Source organism: Caloenas nicobarica, chromosome 38 (genome assembly GCF_036013445.1).
Source record: "Caloenas nicobarica isolate bCalNic1 chromosome 38, bCalNic1.hap1, whole genome shotgun sequence".
NCBI classification, from domain to species: Eukaryota; Metazoa; Chordata; class Aves; order Columbiformes; family Columbidae; genus Caloenas; species Caloenas nicobarica.
In genome coordinates, this window is record NC_088282.1 from 381,326 (window position 1) to 396,550 (window position 15,225).

Sequence of the window (15,225 nt, forward strand, 5' to 3'; positions counted from 1 at the left end):
CCACAGAGCCCACGGGGAGCCCCCCAGCCCCATAGGCAGCCCCACAAGCGCCCCCCCCTCACCACGGCCGCCGTCAGCACGTGCAGCATCCGGCAGTTCCCGTAAACGCCCTCGAACGTCTGCGGTTGGGGGGGACGGAAACGGGGTGAGGGGACGGGGGGGACGCACCCCCAAACCCCCTGCCCCCCAACTTGGGGGGGGACGGGACCCCAACGTCCCCACAACTTGGGGGTCACTCACCGGTGTCTGGGGGGGGCCCTTCCCCGAGCTCGGGCTGCTGCAAAGAAACACAACCAATTAAAATCACAAATGCATTAGTAAAACAGAGTGATTTATTAATTACAGGAATAACTCATTAATGGGGGGTGACACTTCGTTAATGGGGGTGACACTTCATTAATGGGGGTGACACTTCACTAATGGGGGTGACAATTATCAATAGGGGATAATTGCCAATAGGAAAAATAACTCATTAACAAGCAAAACCAATTAACAGACTGAAAAATTTTTCAATGAAAGAAATAACTCATCAATGTGGAAAACGATAACGAGCAAAATAACTCACTAATGGAAAGAATTAATTCAATAATAAAAACAATTCAATAACAAAACTAAACAATTCAATATGGAATAAAATAATTCAGTAAGGGGCGAAATAATTCATCGATGGGGAAATAATTTGGCAATAGGGGAAAATAATAATGCGTAGAAAAATTCAAAAACGGGGGAAAATAACTTGTCGGTGTCAGGAAAGAGTCTGTTAACGTGGAAAACAATAACAAGCAAAATAATTCAATAATGGGGAAAACAATTCATCAACAGCGGGAACCATAACGGGGGAAATAATTCAATAACGAGGCAAAAACACGAGAAAAAAACCAAAACTATTTGTCGGTGAAACCAACAACCCCCCTACAGACACAACAACTTGTTAATGACACAGAAACAACCGTGCAAACCGGGGGACTCCCCTAACACCCCCCCCAGATTTGGGATCCCCCAAGTGCCCCCCAGGCCTCTTAGGGACCCTCAGACCCCCCCAATTACCTCCACACCCCCCCCAAAACACCCCAAGTACCCCCAAAATCCCCCCCAAGCGTCTCCAAGCCCCCTCTGGACACTCAGAACCCCCAGATACCCCCAGGACCCCCCCAAAATCCCCAATTATCTCCCGACCCCCCCCCCCAAACACCCCCAGGACCCCCCAGATACCCCCAGGACCCCCCAAAATCCCCAATTATCTCCCAACCCCCCACCCCAAACACCCCCAGGACCCCCCCAGGCCCCCCAATAACCCCCCCAAAACACCCCCCGGACTTGAGGACCCCCCCAAATGCCCCCCAGGCCTCTTAGGGACCCTCAGACCCCCCCGAAATGCCCCCCAATTATCTCCTGATCCCTCCAAACACCCCCAGGACCCCCCAAATACCCCCAGGACCCCCCAAACCCTCTCCGGGACCCTCGGGACCCCCCAAAATCCCCAATTATCTCCCGAACCCCCCCCCCCAAACACCCCCAGGACCCCCCCAGGCCCCCCAATAACCCCCCCAAAACACCCCCCGGACTTGAGGACCCCCCCAAATCCCCCCAATTATCTCCACACCCCCCCAAACACCCCCAAGCCCCCCAATAACCCCCCCCAAAACAACCCCCGGACTTGAGGACCCCCCCCAAATGCCCCCCCAGGCCTCTCAGGGCCCCTCAGACCCCCCAAATCCCCCCGATAACCCCCCTGTACCGGGCTCCGGGCCCCCCCCCGGGGCTGCAGCCGCCGTTGTCGCCGGTTGGGGAGCGGGGAGGGGCGGGAGGGGGCGGCAGCGGCTGTTTCAACATAGCGGGGGCGGCTCCGGGGCCCGTTCGGCCGCTCCGGGGCCCGTTCGGCCCCTTTGGCCGCTCCGGGGCCGCTTCTCCCGGTTCCTCCCCCGGCGGCCGCGACCGGAAGCCTCGGCGACCGGAAGCCGCCGGGACCGGAAGAAGCGGCGGAGGGAGACGGAACACGCGGTAACCAAAGATCCTTCCGCCGCGCCCTTTTTTTTTTTTTTTTTCTCCCCCACGCCGCTCCGCGCTTTTTCACGCGAAAAAGCCCGTTTTCCGTCAACCCGTAAAGTGGTTTGTTTGCGTGGAGATACGTCCGCCCGCGGGTAAGGGCGCGAAAAGCCGCCTCCGCCGAGAAAATAGTCCCCGGTTCGCCCGCACTGCGCATGCGCGGAAGGGGCCGCAAAGTGCGCATGCGCGGGGAAGCGACTCCGCCCCCCTCGGCGCGAAGCCACGCCCCCGCGCTGGCAGCCGCGCCCCTCGCGCATGCGCAGAGCGCCCCGCGGCGCCCGCGGCGCCTGCGCAGCCGCCAGGAGCCGCCCCCGCGCATGCGCAGCAGCCAGGCACCGCCCCCCGCGCATGCGCAGTGCGCTCCGCCGGTCCCGGAGGCCGCTTGAGGACACGGGCGGGTCCCCCCGCAGGCCGCAGCACCGCGGCGGGGGCGAATCCGCTCCCCCGACCCCGCCGGGACCCCCGCGCCCGTTTCAGGTACCACCGAGAACCGGGGACCCCCCCCCCCGCCCCAAAGCGCGGCCCACGTTGCGCTCTCTATGGTTTTTAATCCACCGTCCGCCCAAACAGGGCGGCGCTCTGGCCCGCCGGCGCGGTCTCTATGGCCCCGCCGGGCCCGGGCGCTGCTGGCGGGCGGTTGAGACGCTCTAGGCGGAGGAGCCGCGTCTCGACTGCTCCCGCCGCGCCGCTCTAGCCACCCCGAACTCCGGCGGCCCCTCCGCTCTATGATCCCCCCGGGGCCGCCCAGCGAGGCTCGTCTCTATGGTAACTGCCGGTCAGAGCGGCCCTGGCTGTGGCTCCCTGCCGGAAGTGCGGCCCGGAAGAGGAAGTGGGGGGGTGAGGATGGGGAGGAAAGGGAGGGCTGGGCGGGTTTGGGGGTCCTGGGGGGTCAAAGGGCAGATTTGGGGGTTCTAGGGGCTCAATGGGGCAGATTTGGGGGTCTGGAGGGTCCTGGGGGCAGATTTGGGGATTCTAGAGGGTCAGTGGGGGCAGATTTGGGAGTTCTAGGGAGTCAATGGGGCAGATTTAGGGGTTCTAGGGGCTCAATGGGGCAGATTTGGGGGTTCTGGAAGGTCCGGGGGGAGATTTGGGGGTTCTAGGGGGTCAGTGGGGGTAGATTTGGGAGTTCTAGGGAGTCAATGGGGCAGATTTGGGGGTTCTATGGAGTCAATGGGGCAGATTTAGGGTTCTAGGGGGTCCTGGGGGCAGATTTGGGGGTTCTAGAGGGTCAGTGGGGGCAGATTTGGGAATTCTAGGGAGTCAATGGGGCAGATTTGGGGTTCTAGGAGCTCAATGGGGCAGATATGGGGGTTCTAGGGAGTCATTGGGGCAGATTTGGGGGTTCTGGAGGGTCCTGGGGGAGATTTGGGGGTTCTGGAGGGCCCTGGGGGCAGATTTGGGGATTCTAGAGGGTCAGTGGGGGCAGATTTGGGAGTTCTAGGGAGTCAATGGGGCAGATTTAGGGGTTCTAGGGGCTCAATGGGGCAGATTTTGGGGTTCTGGAGGGTCCGGGGGGAGATTTGGGGATTCTAGGGGTCAGTGGGGGCAGATTTGGGAGTTCTAGGGAGTCAATGGGGCAGATTTAGGGGTTCTGGAAGGTCCTGGGGGCAGATTTGGGGGATTTAGAGAGTTCTGGGGGCAGATTTGGGGGTTCTAGAGGGCCAATGGGCAGATTTGGGGGTTCTAGGAGGTCCTGGGGGCAGATTTGGGGGATTTAGAGAGTTCTGGGGGAGATTTGGGGGTTTTAGAGGGTCAATGGGGCAGATTTTGGGGGTTCTAGGGGGTAAATAGGGCAGATTTGGGGGTTCTAGGGGTAAATAGGGCAGATTTGGGGGTTCTAGAGGGTCCTGGGAGCAGGTTTGGGGGGGGAAGGGCAGTGGGGCGGAAATTGGGCCCTTTTGGGGTCAATGGTTTGGGGGGGGGGGTCACACTTGGGCTGTTTTGGGATCAGTGATGATTTTGGGGGAGGGTTGGGGGTCAAGGCCTGGGGTGGGGGAGGGGCCGTGTTTCCCTCCCCCCTCCCCCCCCCCCCCCAATTTAACATTTCTTTCCCCTCCCCCCCCGCAGGTGACGCCCGCCCCCCCCCTCCCCCACCCCCCCGGACGCCATGAGCGGGGGAGGGGCCCCCGCCGACCCCCGCCCCGAGAGCCCCGAGCGAGACGTCGGGGGAGGGGCCGCCCCTCCCCCCGCCCCTCCCCCGCGTGGCGGGAGTTCTGCGAGGGCCACGCCCGCGCCGCCGCCCGCCACTTCGCGCGCCGCTACGTGGCCTTCGTTAGCGCCCACCCCCAATTAGCGCCGGCGGGCGGGGGAGGGGCGGCGGCGGGCGCGGGGGCGGGGCCGGGCGGGGGAGGGGCGGCCGACGCCTTTTCCCGCCGCTTCGCCCGGCACTTCCTGGAGTGTTTCCACCAGGAAGTGGCCAGGGCGATGACGTCATCGCGGGGGGCGACGCGTCCCCGCCCCTCCCCCACCTGCCCCTCCCCCGCCCGCCCCCCTCGGACAGCGAATCCTCCCCCTCCCCCACCGAGCTCTGCCCGCGGGGGAGGGGGAGGGGCCGGGCGGGGGTGGGGGCGGGGGGCGGGGGGGCTGCCCCTCCCCCCCCGCCGCCCCTCCCCCCCGAAGCTGAAGCCCCGCAAGCGCTTTTCCCTCCGCAAGATCCTCACCTGGCGGGGGGGGGAGGGGCGGGCGGGGGAGGGGCGGGGCCCGGCGACGACCACGCCCCCCCCCGCCCCTCCCCCCCCCTCCCGCCAACACCAACTCCATCCTCGGGGGGGGGAGGGGCCGAGGCCGCCGCCCCTCCCCCGCACTGGGCCCAGCGGCTTCCGGCTGGGCCGGCCCCCCCCCGCCCCTCCCCCGCCCCAGCGCGAGGGCACCCTCAACGTGCTGATCATTAACGAGGCGGGCGGCGCTAATTGGGGCGGGGCGGGGGAGGGCCCGCGACCCCCCCCCGCTGGCGCCGCTGCCGCCTGCTGCTCCGCCCCTCCCCCCCGCCCGGGGGGGCCACCCTGGAGCTCTACGTCCCCCCCAAGGTGCGCGGGGGGCGAGGGAGGGGCTGCCCCCGGCCGGGCTGATTGGGGACGGGGGGTTAATTGGGGCTGACGGGCGGTGCCGCCCCCCGCAGGCCGCCAAGCCGCGCGCCAGCGTCCCCAGCGCGGCCGTGACCTTGGAGCTGCCGCCGCGGGAAAACACCTTCATCATCAAGGTCAGCGCGGGGGCAGGGGGGTCACCAGAGGTCGCCGGGAGGTCAGGGGGTCACCGGGGAGTCAGGGGGCACAGGGGTCAGGGGGTCACCGGGGGGTCACAGGGGTCACTGGGGGGTCAGGGGGCACAGGGGTCGGGGGTCACAGGGGGGTCACAGGGGTCAGGGGGTCACCGGGGTCATGGGGTCTCCAAGGGGGCCACAGGGATCATGGGGTCACCGGTGGGTCAGGGGGCACAGAAATCGGGGGGTCACAGGGGTCAGGGGGTCACCGGGGGGTCAGGGGGCACAGGGGTCAGGGGGTCACAGGGGTCATGGGGTCACTGGGGGGTCAGGGGGCACAGGGGTCAGGGGGTCACTGGGGGGTCACAGGGGTCAGGGGGTCACCGGGGGGTCAGGGGGCACAGGAATCGGGGGTTCACAGGGGGGTCAGGGGGTCACAGGGGGGTCACAGGGGTCATGGGGTCACCAAGGGGGTCACAGGGGTCATGGGGTCACAGGGGTCATGGGGTCACCGGTGGGTCAGGGGGCACAGAAATCGGGGGGTCACAGGGGTCATGGGGTCACCAAGGGGGTCACAGGGGTCATGGGGTCACCGGGGGGTCATGGGGTCACAGGGGTCGTGGGGCCACTGGGGGGTCAGGGGGTCGTGGGGTCACCAGGGGGTCACAGGGGTCATGGGGTCACCGGGGGGTCAGGGGGCACAGGAATCGGGGGGTCACAGAGGGATCAGGGGATCATGAGGGATCATGGGGTCACAGGGGGGTCGGGGTCACTGGGGGTCATGAGGGGTCATGGGGTCACAGGGGGTCAGGGGGTCACGGGGGGGTCTCAGGGTGACATTTGGGGTGTCCCCCCCTCCCCCAGGTGAAAAGCAATTGGGAGTTCAGGGGGTCACTGTGGGTCCCAGGAGGTTATGGGGGGGTCACATCTTGGGGTCCCCAGGTCGGGGACAGTCGGGGTCCTTGTGGGTCCCAGGGGAGTCAGGGGGTCCCTGGGGGTGCCAGGGGGCTCTGGGGGGTCCCTGGGGGTCCCAGGGGGTTATGAGGGGTCCCTGGGGGTTCTTGTGGGTCCCAGGGGGCTCTGGGGGTCCCGAGGAGTCAGGGGATCCCTGGAGGTCCTTGTGGGTCCCAGGGAGTTATGGGGGGTCCCAGGGGGTCCCTGGGGGTGCCAGGGGGCTCTGGGGGGTTCTTGTGGGTCCCAGGGGAGTCAGGGGGTCCCAGGGGGCTCTGGGGGTCCCTGGGGGTCCCAAGGAGTCAGGGGATCCCTGGGGGTCTTTGTGGGTCCCAGGGAGTTATGGGGGGTCCCTGTGGGTCTCTGCGGGTCCCAGGGGGCTCTGGGGGGTCCCAGGGGGCTCTGGGGGGTCCCTGGGGGCTCTGGGGGGTCCCTGGGGGTCCCTGTGGGTCCCAGGGGGTCCCTGGGGGTGCCAGGGGGCTCTGGGGGGTCCCCGTGGGTCCCAGGGGGTGACGTTTGGGGTCGGCAGGTGGGGGACGGTCGCGGTTTCGCGCTCGAGGCCTCGGACCCGCGGGAGCTGCGGCGCTGGCTGGACGGGATCGGCCGCTGGCTGCGCTCACGGTCGGGCAGTTCACCCCGAGTGCCCCGCACGAGGGGCCCCGGCCCCCAATTACCCCTAACGAGGGACCCCAGCCCCTTAATTACCCCTAACGAGGGACCCCGGCCCCCTAATTACCCCTAACGAGGGGCCCCGGCCCCCTAATTACCCCAAACGAGGGACCCCGGCCCCCCAGTTACCCCTAACGAGGGACCCCGGCCCCCCAAATACCCCTAACGAGGGACCCCGGCCCCCTAATTACCCCTAACGAGGGACCCCGGCCCCCAATTACCCCTAACGAGGGACCCCAGCCCCCTAATTACCCCTAACGAGGGGCCCCGGCCCCCCAATTACCCCTAACGAGGGACCCCAGCCCCCTAATTACCCCTAACGAGGGACCCTGGCCCCCCAACTACCCCTAACGAGGGGCCCCGGTCTCCTAATTACCCCTAACGAGGGACCCCAGCCCCCAACTACCCCTAACAAGGGACCCCGGCCCCCTAATTACCCCTAACGAGGGGCCCCGGCCCCCTAATTACTCCTAACAAGGGGCCCCGGCCCCCCAATTACCCCTAACGAGGGACCCCGGCCCCCTAATTACCCCTAATGAGGGGCCCCGGCCCCCTAATTACTCCTAACGAGGGACCCCGGCCCCCAATTACCCCTAACGAGGGACCCCGGCCCCCCAATTACCCCTAACGAGGGACCCCGGCCCCCTAATTACCCCTAACGAGGAACCCCGGCCCCCAATTACCCCTAACGAGGGGCCCCGGCCCTCTAATTACCCCTAACGAGGGACCCCGGCCCCCCAATTACCCCTAACGAGGGACCCCGGCCCCCTAATTACCCCTAACGAGGGACCCCGGCCCCCAATTACCCCTAACGAGGGGCCCCGGCCCCCCAGCCCCCCCCGGGCCCCCCGCACCCCGCTCGGCACTTCAGCAAACTTACCTTTGGTTTTCTAGACTTTTTTCCTTTTTTCCCCATTTTTTTCTGCGTATTTTTGGTGGGTTTTACGTATTTTCGCTTTTTTTATGTGGTTTTTTTGGTGATTTTTTGTTGCGTTTCGCGGGTTTCTGGTTTTGCCTTTTTTGGTTTTGTTTTCACGTTTGTCGTGTTTTTATGGCTTTGTGCTTTGCTGTGCTGTAGTTTCCTTTTTGCGACTTTTTTTGCTTTTTTGTGTTTTTTCGCGTTTTTGCCATTTTTGCTCTTTTTTCCTGTTTTTGTTCTTGTTTCATCTCTGTTTTTTCCATATTTTACCGATTCTTTTGTGTTTTTCTTTTTTGTTTCGCTGTTTTCCGTTATTTATTGTTAGTTCCCGTTTTGCTCGCGTTATTCCTATTCTTCCCCGTTATTTTGCCATTTTTTCACCTTTTTGTGTTTTGTGGCTTTGTTGTTGTGTTTTTCCGATGTCCTGCTATTTATTTTCATTTCCGTTTTTTCCATTTTTTGATTTTATTAGTTTTTGGGGCATTTTTGGTTTGTTTTTTTCACTGTTTTACTGGTTTTTTTGTGTTTATTGGGGTTTTTTCAATATTTTTCGTTTTCCCGGTTTAGTTACGCTTTCCCATCTCTTTCTATTTTTTCCCGCGTTTCTCGCTCCGTTTTCACTTTGTTTTATTTCTCCGCGCGTTTTCCTTTTTCCTCTATTTTCCCTGTTATTTTCCCGCTCCAACCCCCGCTTTGCCTCCCCCCCCCCCTTTATTTTGGGCCCCCCCGGGGTCCCTTCCCCCCATTTCCCCCCAGACTCCCCATTTCTCCCCTTTTCCCCCCATTTCCCGCGGGGGTCCCCAATTCTGTGTCCCCCCCAGGGAGGACTCGGGGGTCCTGCCCCCCGCCCCCCCGGAGCCGCCGATGGAGCAGCTGGCGCAGGGTGAGACCCCAAACCCGCCCCCATCACCCCAAACCCCCACAACTCACCCCCCAATTCCCCCCAAACTCCCCATTTTTCCCCAATTTCCCCCTAAGTTTTCCCCAAATTCTCAATTCCCCCCCAATTCCCAATTTTCTTCTTAATTTTGCTCCGATTTCCACCACTTTACCCCTTAACTTCCCAGCAATATTCACGTTATTTTCTCCCAAATTCCCCGTTTTTCTCCAACTTCCCCGTAATTTTCCCACTATTTCCGCCTTAATTTTTGCCCTGAGTTCCCAATTTTCCCCAGTTTCCCCCGTAATTCCCGCCCAGTTTCCCGCTCAATTCCCTCCCCGAATTCCCGGGTTCCCCCCAGTTCCGCACGGTTCCCCCCTGACCCCCCGTTTCGCCCCCAGGCGCCTACGGGGGCCTCGGGGACCCCCCGGTGTCCCCCAGTTCAGCGCTGGGGTCCCCGGAGCCGCCCCTCCCCCCCCCCGAGCTGCCCCCCCGCGTCCCCCTGGACGAGGCCCCTCCCCCGCTGCTGCCCCCCAACTTCAGCGACCCCCCCGACGGGCCCGGTGAGTCCGACCCCCATTGCGGGGGGTCCCGGGGGGGGGGGGGTTGGACCCCAATTTGGGGGGGGTATAGATGGGGACAAACCCCAATTTTGGGGGGTTAGACCCGGCTTTTGGGGGTGTACAGGGGGGATAAGCCCCAATTTTGGGGGTGTACGGGGGGGTTAGACCCCAATTTGGTGGGTTTTGGGGGTGCGGAGAGGGATAGACCCTAATTTTGGGGGGGGACGGGAGGGTTAGACCCTAATTTGGGGGGTTTTGGGGTGGTGTGAGGAGGTGCACCGCAATTTGGGGATTTACTGGGGGCTGTACCCCCTAAATGACCCGTTTTCCCCCCAGATTTTTTGCTGCAGGCACCACTGGAGCTGGGGGGGTCCCGAGGGCCCTCCACTCGCACCCCCTGTCCCCCCAATTCTTGTCTTTGTCTGCCCGCCAAGCCCCAACGTTCATATTCTGTTTCTCCCCTAAATGATCCGTTTTCCCCCACTTTTTTCTCTATTTTCCCTTTAAATGACCCATTTTCCCTCTTTTTCCCCCCAGATTTTTTCCAGCAGGCGCCGCCGGATCCGGGGGGTGTCCTGGGGGGCCCCCTGTCCCGTAGCCGCCCCCGAACCCCGCAATCGTCCCCCCATTTCCCCTCATCTCTTTCCTAAACGACCCATTTCTCCCCCCAGGTTTTTCCCCTCTGAGTGACCCATTTTCCCCCTTTCCCCCCCCAGTTTTTTTTCCCCCCAAATGACCCGTTTTCCCCGTTTTTCCCCCCAGATTTCTTCCTGCAGTCCCCGCCAGACCCGGGGGGGGTCCCGGGCCCCCCCCATTCTCACCCGCTGTCCCCGTACCCCTGGTTCCACGGGACGCTGTCGCGGCTCCGCGCGGCGCAGCTGGTGCTGGCGGGGGGGCCCGAGGGCCACGGGCTGTTCCTGGTGCGGCAGAGCGAGACGCGCCGCGGCGAGTACGTCCTCACCTTCAACTTCCAGGGCAAGGCCAAGGTAACGGCGCCTTTTCCGCCCTTTTTCCGCCCAAAACGCGGCTCCGGGGGGAGGGCGGCGGGATGGGTGACGCGCCAGACAGGATGCCCCGTGCAACGAATGGGGCACGCGGTGACACCGGGACAGGTGACGGCCCAGATGGGATCTGGGAATCCTGGTCTTGTTTTAGGGTCAGAAACCCCAGATTGGGGGATCCTGGTTTTATTTTGGGGTCAAAAACCCCGGTTTGAGGAATCCCACTCTTATTTTGGGGCGAGAAATAACAAGAGGCCCAGCGACGCCCCGGAGAAGATGATCCTTGAACGAGGGGATTGACGTCCCTGACAGGCAGTGTGACATCACAGGCAGGTTCTATGACGTCACGGGCAGGTTTCATGACGTCACGGGGCGTCCGTGTTCTGTCCGCAGCACCGCTGTCTGTCCCTGAACGAGGAGGCGCAACGACGCCCCGGGCAGGATGTCCCACAAACGGGGGGTTAATGTCACAAACGGGGTTTGACGCCCCGGACAGGAGGCTCAAAACCCTGGGCAGTGTCTATGACATCACAGGCAGGTTCTGTGACATCACAGGGTGTCCGTGTTCTGTCCACAGCACTCTCGTCTGTCCCTGAACGAGGAGGCGCAGTGACACCCCAGACGGGATGTCCCACAAATGGAGAGTTAATGTCACAAATGGGGTTTGACGCCCCAGACAGGAGCTTTGATGCCCCGGGCAGCGTCTGTGACGTCGCGGGCAGGTTCTGTGACATCACAGGGTGTCCGTGTTCTGTTCACAGTACCTCTGTCTGTCCTTGAATGAGGGGGCACAGTGACGCTCCAGACAGGATGTCCCACGAACGGGGGCTTAATGTCACAAACGGGGTTTGACGCCCCAGACAGGAGGCTCAAAACCCTGGGCAGTGTCTATGACATCACAGGCAGGTTCTGTGACATCACAGGGTGTCCGTGTTCTGTCCACAGCACCCTCGTCTGCCCCTGAACGAGGAGGCGCAGTGACGCCCCAGACGGGATGTCCCACAAATGAAGAGTTAATGTCACAAATGGGGTTTGACGCCCCAGACAGGAGGCTCAGAGCCCTGCGCAGCGTCTATGACGTCACAGACAGGTTCTGTGACGTCACAGGGTGTCCCTGTTCTGTCCGCAGCACCTCTGTCTGTCCCTGAACGAGGAGGCGCAGTGACACCCCAGACGGGATGTCCCACAAATGGAGAGTTAATGTCACAAATGGGGTTTGACGCCCCAGACAGGAGGCTCAGAGCCCTGCGCAGCGTCTATGACGTCACGGACAGGTTCTATGACGTCACAGGGTGTCCCTGTTCTGTCTGCAGCACCTCTGTCTGTCCTTGAATGAGGGAGCACAGTGACGCCCCAGACAGGATGTCCCGTGAACGGGGGGTTAATGTCACAAATGGGGTTTGACACCCCAGACAGGAGGTTTGACACCCCAGACAGGAGGTTTGACGCCCCAGACAGGAGGTTTGACGCCCCAGACAGGAGATTTGACGCCCCAGACAGGAGGTTTGACGCCGCGGGCAGCGTCTGTGACGTCCCGGCTGACGCCGTGTCCGTTTTCTGTCCCCCCAGCACCTCCGTCTGTCCCTGAACGAGGAGGCGCAGTGCCGCGTGCAGCACCTGTGGTTCCAGTCCGTGCTGGACATGCTGGAGCACTTCCGCGTGCACCCCATCCCGCTCGAGTCGGGGGGGCCCAGCGACGTCACCCTGCTCAGCTACGTGGTGGCGGCGCAGCGGCCAATGGGTGAGCAGGACGCGCGTCACGTGGCCCCCCGCCGTGTCCCCCTGTCCCCCCGTGGCCCCCTGTCCCCCTGTGTCCCCCTGTCCCCCCATGTCCCCCTGTCCCCCCATGTCCCCCTGTCCTCTTGTGTCCCCCCCATGTCTCCACTACCCCCTTATGTTCTCATGTCCCCTGAATGCGTGCTCATGTCCCCCTCAATGTCCCCCTGTGTCCCCCCGTGTCCCCCAATGTCCCCACGTGTCTTCCTCAATGTCCCCGCATGTCCCCCCATGTGCCCTCATGTCCCCAAATGTCCCCCCATCCCCATGGCCCCTAATGGCCCTATGTCCCTGTATCCCCCCACGTCCCCCACGTGCCCAATGTCCCCCGTGTCCCTGTATGTCCCCATGATGTCCCCACATCCCAACATGTCCCCATGTCCCCACGTGTCCCCCTGTCCCTCCGTGTCCCCCCGTATCCCGGGGTGTCCCCATGTTCCCATATCCACAAATGTTTCCCTGTCCCACCTTGTGCCCCCCAACGTCCCCACATCCCCCCGTGTCCCCAATGTCCCCACATCGCCCCATGTCCCCCATATCCCTGTGTCCCCACATGTCCCCAATGCCCCACACGTTCCCTCAACCTGTCCCCATGTCCCCTCATTATCCCATGTCCCGATGCGTCCCCTCCGTGTCCCCCCCGTGTCCCCATGTGCCCCTGTCCCTTCGCATCCCCGTGTCCCCACGATGTCCCCACATCCCAACACGTCCCCGTGTTCCCAATGTTTTCTTGTCCCCTCGTATCCTCCTGTACCCCCATCTGCCCCACGTCCCCTCGGTGTCCACCATGTGTCCCCACGTTCCCCTGCGTCCCCATGTCCCTGATCCCTCCATGTCCCCTCAGTGTCCCCCAATGTCCCCCCACGTCCCCGCATGTCCCATGTCCCCCCATGTCCCCCCATGTCCCCCCATGTTCCCCCATGTCCCCCCATTCCTCATGTCCCCCCATGTCCTCCCATGTCCCCACATCCCCCATGTCCCCCACGTCCCCCTACGTCTCCACGTTCCCACGTCCCTACGTCCCCACGTCCCTATGTCCCCCCATGTGCCCCCATGTTCCCCCATCCCCCATGTCCCCCCATGTCCCCCCATGTCCCCCCATGTCCCCCCATATCCCCCATGTCCCCCACGTCCCTATGTCCCCCACATCCCCCACGTCCCCATGTCCCCCCATGTCCCCATGTCCCCCCATGTCCCCCCATGTCCCCACGTCCGCCACGTCCCCCACGTCCCCCACGTCCCCCACGTCCCCCACGTCCCCATGTCCCCCCATGTCCCCCCATGTCCCCCCATGTCCCCCCATGTCCCTCCATGTCCCCATGTCCCCCACGTCCCCCCATGTCTCTCCATGTTCCCCACGTCCCTATGTCCCCCACATCCCCCACGTCCCCATGTCCCCCCATGTCCCCACATCCCCCACGTCCCCATGTCCCCCCACGTCCCCATGTCCCCCCATGTCCCCACGTCCCCATGTCCCCCCATGTCCCCGTGTCCCCCGCGTCCCCCCGCGTCCCCAGTGTCCCCAATGTCCCCCTGTGCCCCCCAGGCCGCGATCGCTCCGGGAGCCGTTCGGCCACCGACCCCGACGACCTGTAAGTGTCACCGCTGGGGGGGACACACACACAGTGACACCCCCCCAGGGACCCCCCCACATCCCCAACACCCCGGGGGGGGTAAAACCTCCCAAAACCCCCCCAAAAATAACGACCCCCCCGTTTTCCCGCAGGGCCGAGCAGCTCCCGTAACAACGACCCCCCCAAAAAAACCACCGGTGACCTCTGACCCCCCAAAAACCATGGACCTCAGCGCCCCCTCCCCCCCCTTTTTTTGTACCCCCCCAAACCCCCCGGGGGGTCCCAGGTACGTCAGAGCCCCCCAAAAAACACTACGGGGGGGGGGCCGCACCCCCATCGTCCTCATTGGATGGGGCGGGCTTTGCCCCCCCCAAAAAATCCATTTTCGCCCCCAAAAATCCCTTGGTTTGGGGTCCCCCCCCCCGTTTCGGGTCGGTTTGTACAGAAACCGCGGGCGCTTTTTGGAAAAAAAGCAGAAAATTGGAGATTTTGGCCTCGTTTTGGGGGGCGGGGGCTGCGCCGGGGGGGCGGGTTTGGGGTCAGAAACGGCGGGTTTGGGGTCGGAAACGTGACTTTTGGCGTCGGGAAGTTGAGGTTTGGGGCCGGACGCTGCGGTTTTGGGGTCAGAATGCTCAGTTTTGGGGTCAGAAACTTGAGTTTTGGTGTCGTAGTCCTGGTCTTGGGGTCACAATCCCCGGTTTTGGGGTCGGAAACCTCGGGTTTGGGGTTGTGGGCCCAGTTCTGGGGTCAGAAATCCTGGGTTTGGGATTCTGGGCCCGGTTTTGGGGTCAGAAACCTGAATTCCGGGGGTTCCGGTGTCGCCTTTGGGCTCACAGGCCCCACGGGTGGCCCCTCGGTCCCGGTTTCGGGGTCAGAGACGCGAGTTTCGGAGCCAAAACCCCCGGTTTCGGCGCCGCGCCTCCGGTTTCGGGCTGAGAACCTTGGGTTTGGGGGAATCCCGCTCCCGCTTTTGGGCCCAGAACGCCGGGTTTTGGGGCCGCGGCCGCGCTCGGGGGCGGGGCAGCAGCTGTGGGGGAGGGGCCGCCCGGGGCTCTAATCCGGGGGTGCAGCTGCCGCCCCTCCCCCCCCCGGGCTATTTTGGGCCCCATCACCCGCCGGCCCCTTATAGGGGCAATGGGCACCCGCCGCCCCTCCCCCCACGCCCCCATCCCCCCCCCCCCAGCCCCGTCCCGGACGCCTGGGTCCCTCCCGGACGCCTGGGTCCCCGCGGGGGGATTTATACCCGCCATGGGGTGCCCCCCCCCCCCCCCGCCCCGGCCCCCATCAGGGCGGGGGGGCAGCGGGGCTGTGGGGCGGGAGGGGGGCGCCCCCCCCTCCCCGAGTCGCTGTGGGGCAGGGAGTGGGGGGCCCAGACCCCCAACTCTGTACAGGGTGGAGAATGGGGGTCCCAGCCCCACAGTGTTCTATAGGGCAGAAAACGGGGGTCACAGCCCCCCAACTCTCTATGGGGCGGCCATGGGGGTCCCAGCCCCACAGTGTTCTATAGGGCAGAGAATGGGGGTCGCAGCCCCCCGACTCTCTATGGGGCGGCCATGGGGGTCCCAGCCCCATAGTGTTCTACAGGGCAGAGAATGGGGGTCCCAGCCCCCCGACTCTCTATGGGGTGGCCATGGGGGTCCCAGCCCC

The 15,225-nt window shown here is 63.8% G+C and overlaps 3 protein-coding genes across 3 annotated transcripts in view; 2 read left to right on the plus strand and 1 right to left on the minus strand.

Annotated features, from left to right (window-relative positions):
• The window catches only part of LOC136001188 (ataxin-2-like protein), a 12,724-nt gene extending 10,521 nt beyond the window's left edge, over positions 1-2,203 (minus strand). Inside the window, 4 exon segments of the mRNA XM_065655272.1 lie at positions 63-119; positions 241-277; positions 1,739-2,065; positions 2,130-2,203. Of these exon segments, the coding sequence (XP_065511344.1) occupies positions 63-119; positions 241-277; positions 1,739-2,065; positions 2,130-2,203 (495 nt within the window).
• A 211-nt stretch (positions 2,204-2,414) lies between these two features.
• LOC136001222 (basic proline-rich protein-like) lies at positions 2,415-6,812 on the plus strand. The gene is made up of 5 exons (XM_065655316.1): positions 2,415-2,523; positions 2,617-2,883; positions 4,114-5,072; positions 5,165-5,245; positions 6,726-6,812. The coding sequence occupies exons 2-4, from the start codon at positions 2,809-2,811 to the stop codon at positions 5,202-5,204; spliced, it is 1,074 nt and encodes a 357-aa protein (XP_065511388.1). The 5' UTR covers positions 2,415-2,523; positions 2,617-2,808; the 3' UTR covers positions 5,205-5,245; positions 6,726-6,812.
• Positions 5,748-13,823, plus strand: SH2B1 (SH2B adaptor protein 1). Its single transcript, XM_065655273.1, has 8 exons — positions 5,748-5,759; positions 6,726-6,817; positions 8,606-8,667; positions 9,066-9,227; positions 9,990-10,213; positions 11,798-11,969; positions 13,551-13,596; positions 13,731-13,823. Exons 1-8 carry the CDS (start codon positions 5,748-5,750, stop codon positions 13,747-13,749), a joined length of 789 nt encoding a protein of 262 aa, XP_065511345.1. The 3' UTR covers positions 13,750-13,823.
• Positions 13,824-15,225: the final 1,402 nt, after the last annotated feature.

Bases quoted from the DNA above. Each gene is read 5' to 3' on its own strand.
- SH2B1 (XM_065655273.1), top strand. The intron at 10,214-11,797 runs GTAACGGCGCCT...CTGTCCCCCCAG, and splicing joins ACTTCCAGGGCAAGGCCAAG to CACCTCCGTCTGTCCCTGAA. The intron at 11,970-13,550 runs GTGAGCAGGACG...TGTGCCCCCCAG, and splicing joins GGCGGCGCAGCGGCCAATGG to GCCGCGATCGCTCCGGGAGC.
- LOC136001222 (XM_065655316.1), top strand. From the start codon at position 2,809: ATGGTAACTGCCGGTCAGAGCGGCCCTGGCTGTGGCTCCCTGCCGGAA. The intron at 2,884-4,113 runs GTGAGGATGGGG...CCCCCCCCGCAG, and splicing joins CCGGAAGAGGAAGTGGGGGG to GTGACGCCCGCCCCCCCCCT. The intron at 5,073-5,164 runs GTGCGCGGGGGG...CGCCCCCCGCAG, and splicing joins AGCTCTACGTCCCCCCCAAG to GCCGCCAAGCCGCGCGCCAG.